Genomic DNA, 12,549 nt, shown 5'->3' on the forward strand with positions numbered 1-12,549 from the left:
AAAAATTCACCGTTAAAAGATGACGTCGAAAATAATATCCAAGGTAAAATTAACTTTTATTTGAAAGAAAAAGCATAAAACCCAATGTAGTAAAAGTATCATGGAAGCCCCTACAGTAGGAATTAGATTGCATTTTCCCTCTCTATTAAAAAAATGAACAAATTAGTTCTCGTACGTTAGATAAAAAAAGAAAACTAGCCATTCTATTAAAATTTCACCAATTTCTACTGTCAAGCATTGATATGACTAGCTGAGCAACTAGAAAATGGCACATGAAGTGCCACGTGTATCTTATGCTATTGTGACAATATTTAAACAAATTTAAAAATCTAAAAAAAGTTTTTATAATCATGATATCGACATGGTTTTTCAAATTATTATTAAAATTATAAAAAATTAGAAAATTATAGGAAAGTATTTAAAATGATAAGAAATTGTTAAAATTATTAAAAATTATTAAAAATAATGTTAAAATGAACCTTAACAAATGTTTGTTTAAGGTAAGATGAACCTAGACAAACAATTATCTAGATTTATTTTGGAGTGGAAACTTAAATAATTATAAAAAATTATAAAAATTTATTTTTAAAAATTATTTATAAAAATTTATATGAGGTAATTTAGAATACAGAAATAAAATGCAATTCTAAAGAAGTCATCTAAAAATAAATATGATTAAATATAGACTTAAGAGTGAAGCAGAAATAGAAGCAGAGATTAATTAGTAAGTAGATGAAGACAAAAGACCCTTGAATCAAATCAAATCAAGGACGTAAAAAGGACAATTCAATAGTATAATAGCTATAGACTAATAGTATATTATTGTAGCATACAATTGTTATTAAGGCGAGAAAAAAAAAATATAAGAAAGATAGAAAGCAACGTCGAGAAAGGGACAGAAGGTTTTGTCAGTGCAGAAAGGGCTGAAAGAGGCCGACGGAAAAAGAGAGAGAGAAACAACGAAAGAAAGAAAGAAAGAGAAACCTGTCTCTCTTTCTTTCACACTCCTATGGTGTAAACTCTCTCTCTCTCTCACACACACAGTCGCCCACACGACGTCGTCCTCACCTTTCCTTCCTTCCTTCTTTCCTTCGAAACTTCCCAAAACCAAATAGCTTCTCCATCCCTTCCCTCTGCCATTAATTGAATAAACTCCAAACTATATAACTTTAAAAAAAAAAAAAAGAGATTAAATAAATCAAAGAGGAAGAGGAATCTCTATGGTTATAATTTATAAATTAGTCGTCTGAGTCAACTCACCCCGAGTTATGGGCTGCTGCGAATCCACCTTTCTGAGAAGACCCGATTCACTGCACAAAACCAATCACCACCACCACCACCACCTCTACAACAACAACACCAACACCAATTGTGTCACTCAGACCAATAATGGCCCTTCCTCACTTTCCAATGCTGGAAAAGATTCCCTTGCCGGTGGGGCTGCGGGCTTCCCTGATTTCTCCGAGTTCTCCCTTGCTGAGCTCAAGGCTGCCACAAACAACTTCAGTTCCGATTTCATCGTCTCTGAATGCGGTGAAAAGGCCCCCAACGTGGTCTATAAAGGCCGCCTCCAAAACGACAATAATCGACGTTGGATCGCCATCAAGAAATTCACTAGATTAGCCTGGCCCGATCCTAAACAATTCGCCGTATGCTTTCTTTTTTTGTTGAACCATTTCCATTTTTAGGGTTTCCCTTCTTCTGATTTTCTTTTGTTTTTTTTAATCTCTTTTTCTGTTTATCATTAAAGGATGAAGCTCGCGGTGTTGGAAACCTTAGACATAAGAGAGTGGCTAATTTGATTGGGTATTGCTGCGATGGCGACGAGAGATTGCTTGTTGCTGAGTACATGCCGAATGATACCCTTGCAAAGCATTTATTTCACTGTATGGTTCCAATTTTTACTATCACTTTTTTTTTTCCTGAACAAAAGTAAACTAAATATAATTAAATTTGAGTGCAATTATTATTTCCTCTGACCTAACTTGTTGGGTGTTTATTGATGTCTTCTGTTAAATTCTTGTTTCCAGCTAATGTCTCTGAACCAGTTAGATCCTGCATGATAATATCTTTAAGTTATCACCTTAAGTCATGCTTTTCAAGTAACATAAGTAAAAATGTAAAATCATATTGTGTTGCCATATTGTCTTCCTTTTAATGTTTCAGTTTTTGGCTTGAAAATAATTTCTGTTCTTTATTTGCTTGATAGGGGAGAACCAGACTATTGAGTGGGCTATGCGGTTGAGAGTTGCTTTATACATAGCTGAAGCATTAGATTATTGTAGCAGCGAAGGTCGTCCATTGTACCATGATTTGAATGCATATAGGGTTCTCTTTGATGAGGTATTGCAACAAAACTCTCTTTTTTTAGCTCTTTGTATTTGTTTTGTCGAGCTTATTAATAACCTTTTTAATGGTTTTTGCAGAATGGCGATCCTCGACTTTCATGTTTTGGTTTGATGAAGAACAGCAGGGATGGAAAAAGTTATAGTACAAATCTTGCATACACGCCTCCTGAGTATTTAAGAAATGGTATCAGCTTTTTAATTCTTCTTATTATTCAACTTCTCCCTCACTTAAGAGAAAGAAGACAATCTTGCTTTCCATTGTGTGTATGTGTAAATCCAAAACTTATTCATTTGGTCAATTGTTTTCAAATGTTTAGATCTGAATTATCATTCATATTTTCTCCTAAGTTAGAGGGGAGGAGCCTTAATTTTATGCAAATCTACAAATATGGACTTTTTTGCGAACACCTCCACTATGTGATCCTTTCCAAACTATGATCATGCGTCTTTTATAAATGAATTTGACATTCTTAAACTTGCTCTTCATAGATTGTGTGAGAATTACTGGCATATATTCAATTTTACCAAATATGGGGAAACAAAAGGGATGGTTTGGGGGGGGGGGGGGTCGGTTGTAATGTTGGATATTTCAGACCATCAATGAATCTTCTTTTGCTTTTGCTGAAGTCTTTAGCTTTTCCTTGGGATTGATAGTATGTTTGATAGCTTTGTCCATTTCTGATATTTATAGATGATCGCAATGCCTTAAGCTTCTAAGGATTCCAAGCTGTGTTGTGCAACTGCATAATTTGAGAATATACTAGTGAACCAAGTCTATCATGAAAACTGATTATTTAGAGCTTTGAAGTTTCTAGGACTGATGATGTTAACCATCGGTTATTTGTTTCAGAATTGTTCTTAGCTAGAATGATTGAGCTTATTAATATCTGTGTTCTAGGAAGGGTTACTCCTGAAAGTGTTATATTCAGCTTTGGAACTGTCCTTTTGGATCTTCTCAGTGGAAAACACATTCCTCCAAGTCATGTAAGTATATATACATTTTCTACTCTTTTGCTGATTGGAAAGCTGTAATCTATTTTCATAATGAAGTGATTGCACTATTTCTTGTTTAAACGTGTTGGATGTATGGATACCAAGGATTTTTTTATTTCTCACAGATGGTCGATATTATAACTATACATGTTTGGTATAATTTTCAGTTCGTGGATATGATGACTCCACCTGATTTATACTTGATGATTCTTAATGAGAATAAGGGATGAAAATATGATTCTGTTGCCACTTGAATTTTCCTGTCTTTTATTCTGCCTCCTTCTTGGCATTCACAAAAGTTATTAATTTTGGGGGTATTATTTTCCAAAAATAAAAATTCTTTATTTGTATGCAGGCTCTGGATATGATAAGAGGCAAAAACATTCTTCTCTTAATGGATTCACATCTAGAGGGACACTTTTCATCTGAAGAGGCAACTGTGGTCTTTGATCTTGCCTCACAATGTTTGCAATATGAACCAAGGGAGAGGCCAAATACCAAAGATCTTGTGACTACGCTTGCCCCATTGCAAAATAAACCTGATGTGAGCCATCTTTCTTCCACCTTTGCTCTCCCTCTAAATTTCCTCAAGTTTACTTTTTGGATGTGCATTCATGGAAATATTGTTTGCGTTTTGCAGTTTTGTTCTTATGAAATATTAGAATTTGTATTTTATCAGACTCTGAGGTGAGGACTTGGTATTCATTTGCAGGTTCCATCTTATGTGATGTTGGGAATTCCCAAGCATGAGGAGGGGCCTCCTACTCCACAGCAGCCGTTGTCTCCAATGGGTGATGCCTGTTCACGGATGGATCTCACAGCTATCCATCAAATTTTGGTAATGACACATTACAAAGATGATGAAGGAACAAATGAGGTAAGTAATATCATAGAACTGTAGATTTGTGGATGCCTACCTATTATGTGGTGTTAAATTCGTTTGGATATGGACTGGTTCAGCTCTCCTTTCAAGAGTGGACTCAACAAATGCGAGATATGCTGGAGGCAAGAAAGCGGGGAGATGTAGCATTTCGTGACAAAGAGTTTAAAACTGCTATAGATTGTTATTCTCAGGTATACATTCCATTTCTTTCTGGGATGGACAGATTACATTCATTCACAGAATTTGTGTGGTCTGAAAAGGCACAGAGCCTGTTGCCCCAATTACTTTACTTCATTGTGCTTGTAATGTATCAGTTTGAATCTATGGGCTTTTGGCTCTATAGAAAAATGAGAGGGGGGAATTTGAGATCTTATTGGTTATGGTTTATGCATTGGAGCACAATTTGGAAGTTACATAGATAATTGGCTAAAGGAAAATAGATAGCATTTTTCTGCATTAATGGTTAATTTGATCCCGTTTTCTTTTCAGTTCATAGACGTTGGAACCATGGTTTCTCCAACTGTTTATGCACGAAGAAGTCTTTGTTATCTTCTGTGCGATCAACCAGATGCTGCCCTCCGAGATGCAATGCAAGCACAATGTGTGTACCCCGACTGGTCAACAGCATTTTACATGCAGGCTGTAGCCTTGGCCAAGCTAGAAATGCAGAAGGATGCAGCTGACATGTTGAATGAAGCTGCGGCACTAGAAGAAAAAAGGCAACGGGGTGGCAGAGGATCTTGAGACGTTGGTTCAAGTTTGTGGTTCTGTAACGTTCTTATTTTTTGTATGGGTGGGGGGCTAAAGAGCAATTTGTGGCTGTCCTTGTGGTTGTAAGCAAGCATGCTGAGATTAATGTATAATGGAAATTGAAATTGTGGTTTTGTGCCAAGCAATTTATGGGATGATGTAATGTGGAGGGAGGAAGGCATTTGTTTTGCATTGCTCACCTTTTCCTGTTCTTTGATTTTAATGAAATAATTGATTTCGTTTATTATAGTTTTTTCTTTGTCTTTGTAGAAGAAATATTGCTGAGTTTTGTTTCCGGAGCCAACTATTATGTCTCAAGGATATGTTTCAAAATTTAAGTGTACATATGGAAGATCAATTAGGATATTTAAAAAATATATATATTTTTAGCAAAAAGTTTGATTTTCCAATTGGGATGTTGAAAATCTATAGACCATATGGTTATATGGATAATGTCAGATTTGGTATTTGTATTTTAATAAAATATTTCATGTGATACTTGTACTTTAAAAATGTCTAATGTGACACTTAAACTACTAATATTTGTTTTATTATGGTACCTGTATTTTTATAAAATGTTTAATGTGCTACTTTGTATCCTCTCCTATGAAGTCATGAAGGGACGGAGGAGTGACCTTTCAAACCTTTGGCCTTTTTGGCTGACTGTGGTTTCATAGAGCTAGTAGAACTTCTCTTGCCTCGGTCTTTACTTTTTTAAATTGGCATTTTACTTATTGACCTTTATATCTTTCATATTTTGAGCCCTCTTAGTCAGAGCAGTAAATTCTCTCAACTCTAAAGCCCCGACAAGCAAATAAATGTCTTCTTCGATGGCCACAAATTCCCAAGCATGCTTGCTCAACCATACAAATTTTCTTTCATTTCCACCATTGACATATTACTTTGTTTAAGTTGGATAAACTCTCTTTTTCTTATAAAGATAGAATCAGCTCACATATTTCTTTCTGAACTCATTTAAGAAGTCTTAGTTCACTTAGTCTTAAGGGGCCACGGTGGTTGTTAGCTCGATTGATCAAACCAAAATTGCTAAGAGGGGGTTTGAGTTGGCCTTTAAAAGATTTGGTGAAAGCAAAGAAGTATGAAATAATGAACGCAAAGATTTAGAGTGGTTCAGCCCCAATTGCTCACTCCACTACCTTATCTTTCCACAACTAAGGATTTTTTGAAATTCACTAATTTGTTCAACATTTGAAGACAATATTTAACCTTACAACTCTCTTAATATTTCTACCCAAATCTTAAGACAAACCCTATCAAAGAATTACAAAGAAGCAAACTAAGAAATAGTCCTAATAAGATCAGAATGTTTGCCAATAAAGCACAAATAAACAAGAATACACTTGAGCTAAAGAATAACAATAGAAGCTCACAAGTGTGTATAAGAAAAATATGAAAGAATTGAGCACTAAGGTTGAATTGATTGATCTTTAAGCTTAATTATATCTCTAGTTGTTGTAGGACCATCAGAAGCTGGTATTTATACATTCTGCTTCATTTCCAACCGTTGTACTTGTTGGGAGAATAAATAAAGCTGTTGGGATGGAAATACTAGACCATTAAATTCACCTATAATAAAAAGTATCGATATTTTTTGTCCGAGTATCGATACTAGAGACATTTAATGTCTGGTTCAGTGACCGTTAAAATTAGTTTCCAATGATACCAAAAATGATTTATTGATACTTGGTAAAAGGTATCGATATAATTTTATGGGTATTGATACTTTTTGACATTTTTTAATAGATCATGAAAAACAAAATGCAAAATTGGTATCAATATAAATTTTTGGTATCGTTAAATGTTAATAAGTATCGATATAATTTTCAAGGTATCGATATTTGGTATCAATAAAAATATGAAGTATCATAAAATTTTACAAGTATTGATACATTTTGGAAAACATCAATACTTCTTGTAGGGAGTAGTTTTTCAATTGATTTAAAATGATTTTGATTAAATTCAAGAGTTTAAATTTATTTTCGAACTTTTTCAAAAATATTCTAAGTGTTTAAAGCATTTTCTAAGATGTTTAAAAGTTTTGAAATATTATTCATGCTTTGAATTCTTTGTTCAAAAATTAAATTTATATTTTAAAGAGATGTTTGTTATATCAAAATAATTTAACAAATAAAGCTAGTTCAACAATCTCCCTTTTTATATAACAAAATTTTTTGGTAAATTTGTTTTTGAATTTGTTATTCCCCTTTTTAAAGTTCAATTTGAATCAATGACTTGGTTTTTTTATGAAATTTTGGAAACAAGGATTTAACACTAAAAAATAGTCACTTAATGTTGGCATTAAAAGATCGTCATAAAATCACCCAAATACCAATAATTTATATTTCTCTTATCTTTTCCCCCTTTTTGTTTTATTAAAAATTAGCAAATAAAACTTAAGAGAGAGACTTTGTTAGTCCAATAAAATAGTAAATAATTGGAAAATCAAAGAATTAACATAGATGTATCAAAATAAACCAACAAGCATCTATAAATAAGATGCCAAAATAAACATTAAGTTCTACCATAGAGATAAGAAAATGTGCAATAAACATGAGTGAGATGCATGAGAAAATGAAATATATGCATCCTAGTCTCCTTGAGGTGAAAGAGGAGGAGGAGGAAGAAGGAATTGAGACATTAGAAATGCAATATTTTCCTCCATCCTAGACATTCTAGAGTCTAAACCACGAAAATTATCATTAAAATGTTCAAAGGCATCATCTACCTGAGTGCTGAAACCCTTAAACTCATCAGTTAAGGAGGTAATTGCACCAAGGATGACAAGAGACATTTCGTCGGAGAGAGGCTGAGTAGACAGTTGAGCAGAAGAAGAAGCCGGTGGAGGGTCTTGGTCTTCTTCAAGTTCTTCATTATGATCGTCTTGAAGAACATTGTGAACATCTTTAACCTAAGTGTTGGTGTAATAGCCGATTTTTCAGTGGTGTTAAAAACAGTAGTTTCAGGGCCACAAATTCGAAAAGTGAATTCGTAAATATTATTATTTAATATTTACGAGTCAAATATAGTATTATATTAAAATTTAATTTGATAATTTTTGTTATTTGAATGAATAGTTAAGTATAAGTTGATTGTCTGTAAGTAAAGTGATTTCGGAAAATGAGGTATTGAGACCTGTTTTTGTAAATCGAGCTTGTAAATATTTACGGGATTATTATATTGGCTTCTGAAGGTTCGGTTTGGGAATTTTAATGTTTGGTTAGTTAATTAAGGAAAAAAAGATTAAATTGTAAAAGTCGTAAAAGTTAAGCACAATTGAATTTTATTAATTAAATGGTTTAATTAGTGGATGTGTGAGGACTTATGTTGTAATTAGACCATGTGTTTGATGATGGACGGCTTGTGGTTACTTTTATAATGAATTTTGATTAAAATTAAAGTTAATAATAAAGTAAATAAAACTTAAAACAAAACTTAATCAATATCATCTTATTCACTTTTATTCTCTCAATCGAAACACCATGGATAAATAAGTTGAAGGTTTGACCATTGATATTCCCTTGCATGGTAAGCCATTTTCACTCGTTTCTCGTAATTTTTATGTTTTTGAGATCTTTGCAATTAGGTTCAGCTAACTTGTATATTCATTTTCAAAACTGTTAAAGTTTGTTAAAATTACCATTGATGATTTTTGGATATTCTTGATATTAAATGGAAGATTTGAAGCTTGGAAATGTTTTAGAACTATTTTGTTAAGTGATTTTGGTTAGTTTTAAGTTTAAGGACTAAATTGGTAAAAAGATTAATTTACCATGAAACTCTTGTGATATTTTAATAAATATGGGTTGTAATTGCATAGTGAAAAATTCGACTAGCATAAAGTTGGTTTAATTGTGATAGATTTGAAAGTTTAGGGTTTAGGGTAAGTGTAAAATGTTAATAAAAGGTCAAATATTGAATTTTAGTATTTAAAAGCATTTGAATTGGATAATTGAGTTAAATTATTATATAGATTAAGAAACGGATCAATCAATAGACAAACGCAGAAAAGGAAAAATTACTGATTAGACCTTAGAGTCATTTTTGCTGCAGAATCAATTTAGGTAAGTTCATATTAAATTTTGGTTATGTCTATTGATATTTTCAATTAAAATTTGGATATATGTGAAAAGGTATATAAATACGTATATGTGTGTACTTATGATTTACATACTTAACTAAAGTAAGTTTTGAAAATGGAAACAAAGAACCAACTTGTAAAATATGGCAAAGTTATATGTATGAATTGAATTGTAATCGTATTATAGAAATGTAAAGGATTATGTGATCCATTGAATAGTTATGAAATGAAATAGTAATGATCGAAATGTAAAGTATAGAGATGTTCCAAGTTGAAAATGAATTATATTATGACATGATATGCGTTGCTCTTGTGAAATATGGTATTATGCTATAAAAATAGAAAGATTATGGTATGTATGTGATCGAGGAAAAAGTTGTATGTATAGGTTATGGTATACAAGATAAGTCCATGTAAACCTAGTGAATAGATAGGATACAAATGACATGTCATTAGGGCATAGCAGGCTTTGTGTCAGTGTATATTTAGCAAGCTTCATCCTGGTGTATATTTAGCAAGCTTCGGGATGATGTATATTTAGTAGGCTTTGTGAAAGTATTTTATTTAGCAGGTATTATGTACCGGTGATGGATACCGTACCGATGGCTTGAGGTCCTGCATGTGTTGTAGATTTTCTGAAACTTGTGTAAGTAGCATCGTGTATCTGTAACATCTTGAATTAAGGCCTAGCCGGAATACTAATTTCAAGGCCGCAAATATGAAATAGAAATAATTATTTTATGATTCTCACGGGGTCTATAATATGATTGCATGCTTGTGTGAAGGTTTCATGAAGAAATTTTATTTATAAAGTGTCAAATTTGACATTTAGGACTAAATTGCAAAAGTTGCAAAATGTGAGTTCTAGAAGCTTTAGGAATGAAATTGCCATGGATTATTGATTAGATGTTCTTAAATAGTAATTTGCCCAATTTCTATAATTATGGAGAAAAATGGGCATGAATAGGAAAAATTTGAAAGAAAGGCCTTAAGGGCATTTTTATCATTTGGTTAATAAAAGAATAAAAAGGGAAAAATAAGTCAAAATTGTGTTCATCTTCTCCATTCCATAGCTGAAATTCTCAAGCTCTCCAAATCTAGGGTTTTTCAACTTTTCAAGCTTGAAAGTAAGTCAATCCTAGCATCCTTTTTGATGTTCTTTGCATTTTTTATGTCATTAAAACATAATCTATCCATTTTTAGCCATATTTTGTGCTAGGGATCATGTATCAAATTTGACCCATGTGTGACATGTTTTTATTTTGATGTTTAATGGAGGAATATGAAAGTTTGATGCATGATAAACATCTTTTACTAAGTGGTTTTTCATGAAAACACCTAAAAAGGACCCTTTTGTAAACGTGGTGAAATAAATGGTTAAAAATATGATTTGAAAGAAAATTTGGGCTGGTATGAGCATAATATAAGTTTGGCTAGGCTTGGGTATCAAAGAAAACGAACACATTTCATTTTACGAGCCTAGAGGCTAAGTTGTAATTATGTAAAAGTTTAGGGGTAAAAGTGTAATTTTTCCAAAGTATGATTTATGGACTATTTTGAATAATGTGAAGATTAAATGAGCTGAATTTGCTATTATAGATCAATAAAAACAGAGTCTGGACCTAGACCGGGGAAAGAACAAGATTTTGGACTAAATCGAATTAATTGTCCGCATTTTGCACTGAGGTAAGTTCATGTGTAAATAATGAAATGTTGAATCATGTTTTAATGCTTTATTAATTTATGAAATCCTATGTTTAATTATTATGATGAGTGAATGAATGACATAATGGTCAATGAGAACGACTTTGTGAACGAGTTCGACAAAGATGTGACGTCGAGAAAATCCCGTTGGAACCTTACGAATAGTTTAGAATACAAGTGACATGTCACTAGGAACTATGTGATTATTAGCTCATGAGATTATGTGTATATGTGACTATATGAATCTAGATGCTAGTCTTGTACATTTTACCGGTGGCTGGGTAGTCCGGCATGTGTTGCGGGTACCTGTCAGCTTGTGTGAGCAGGCCCGTGATTAGCTCGAGAGCGAGCAATGTGTGATTAATGTGAGGTAGCATGTGGCTGCGTTTGAAGCACTCTGTGCAAGTTTTTCGTGTATCCGATAGTATTCCGAGTGTTTAACGGGTAAACCTATGAGTTATTCGATGAGCAAGTCAATGATGTGGAAACATGACAATGTGTTACGAGTTGGTACAGGTATGTACGATAAACTCATTTGAATTAGCTTGATATGTGATGAAATTTTGGTAAGATTTAAATTGAATAAGCTATGTTTACAAATTAAGCTATGCCTAAGAATTTATAATAATACATAAGTAAACTATGTTAGGTCAATGGTATTTATACATATGATTATGTTGCTATTTATTTGTATGTGAACTTACTAAGCTTTATGCTTACTCCCATCTCTTTCTTATTTTCTTATAGTACTTCCAAACTAGCTCGGGGATCGAAGGACGTCGGAGGCTCGATCACACTATCAACTAGACATTTGGGTATAGTTAGTCTCAATATTTTGAGTACGACATGTATAGGGGCTTGGCCTTTTTATTATATGTCATATTGGTTTAGCTAAATGTATTGGCTTATGGTAACATTTGATTCGTTTTGTATATGGCCATGTGATATGGTTCATATTGATCATTTGGGTTGTAACCTTGATCAATTATGCATGCATACAATGTTTTATGCTTGATGTGATTGCTTGTGGATAAGATGTGTGATGTGTGGCATATGTGCTAAGAGAATGAATCATGGCTAATAAGGATGACAAAAGCTATGGTATAATTGAGTAAATTGAAAGTAGGTTTAGCATGGTGAATGAATATGAAATTGGTGTGGAATGCCATGTGAAAATATGATGGTTTGAATGTGTGATATGTTGACATTACAAAGGCATGGATTAATCATGTCTATGAGTTTTTGAGTGACTAAATATATTATGTTGCATGGCATCTAAGATGAATGAGTAAATGAGTATTTAAGGGTGACAAATGACTTGGAAAATAGCCTCAAATTTGTCCACACGGGCATGTGTCTAGGCCGTGATTTGGCCATTTGTCCCCTGCACCATAATTAATGCAAACAGAATACCCAGTAGTAAACACACGGGTAGAGACATGATCATATGTCTCAACCGTGTGAAGGGCACGACCTTAGGACATCGGCGTGTGCCCAGGCCGTGTGAAGTTTGCACTTAATTTTTGGAATTTAATTTGCCACACGGCCTAAGCACACAGGCGTGTGACTTGGCCGTGTGACCTTATTTTCTTGATGATGTCATAGTCAGAGAGTTACATAGGCTGAGGACACGGGAGTGTCCCAAGCCACACGGGCGTGTCCCAAGCCACACGGGCGTGTGTGACCACACGGCCTACCCATAGAGGCGTGTGATTCTCCAAAACAAGAAAATTTTCTAAGTGTCAAAAACATTTCGAAAGTTCTTGATTTAG

The 12,549-nt window shown here is 33.4% G+C and overlaps 1 protein-coding gene across 1 annotated transcript; it reads left to right on the forward strand.

Annotated features, from left to right (window-relative positions):
• The first annotated feature begins 793 nt into the window (after nucleotides 1–793).
• LOC108474133 (serine/threonine-protein kinase BSK1-like) lies at nucleotides 794–5,218 on the forward strand. The gene is made up of 9 exons (XM_017776054.2): nucleotides 794–1,649; nucleotides 1,751–1,886; nucleotides 2,210–2,343; nucleotides 2,427–2,532; nucleotides 3,247–3,332; nucleotides 3,697–3,885; nucleotides 4,054–4,218; nucleotides 4,302–4,415; nucleotides 4,714–5,218. The coding sequence occupies exons 1-9, from the start codon at nucleotides 1,269–1,271 to the stop codon at nucleotides 4,966–4,968; spliced, it is 1,566 nt and encodes a 521-aa protein (XP_017631543.1). The 5' UTR covers nucleotides 794–1,268; the 3' UTR covers nucleotides 4,969–5,218.
• The last annotated feature ends 7,331 nt before the right edge of the window (nucleotides 5,219–12,549 follow it).

The sequence above is a fragment of the Gossypium arboreum genome, chromosome 3, assembly GCF_025698485.1.
Source record: "Gossypium arboreum isolate Shixiya-1 chromosome 3, ASM2569848v2, whole genome shotgun sequence".
In the NCBI taxonomy this organism is placed as follows: Eukaryota; Viridiplantae; Streptophyta; class Magnoliopsida; order Malvales; family Malvaceae; genus Gossypium; species Gossypium arboreum.

What these genes read in the sequence shown, in the direction of transcription:
- LOC108474133 (XM_017776054.2), top strand. Translation starts at nt 1,269, where the DNA reads ATGGGCTGCTGCGAATCCACCTTTCTGAGAAGACCCGATTCACTGCAC. An exon ending in TGCAAAGCATTTATTTCACT is followed by an intron (nt 1,887 to 2,209) that starts GTATGGTTCCAA and finishes TTTGCTTGATAG; the next exon opens with GGGAGAACCAGACTATTGAG. An exon ending in CATTGCAAAATAAACCTGAT is followed by an intron (nt 3,886 to 4,053) that starts GTGAGCCATCTT and finishes ATTCATTTGCAG; the next exon opens with GTTCCATCTTATGTGATGTT.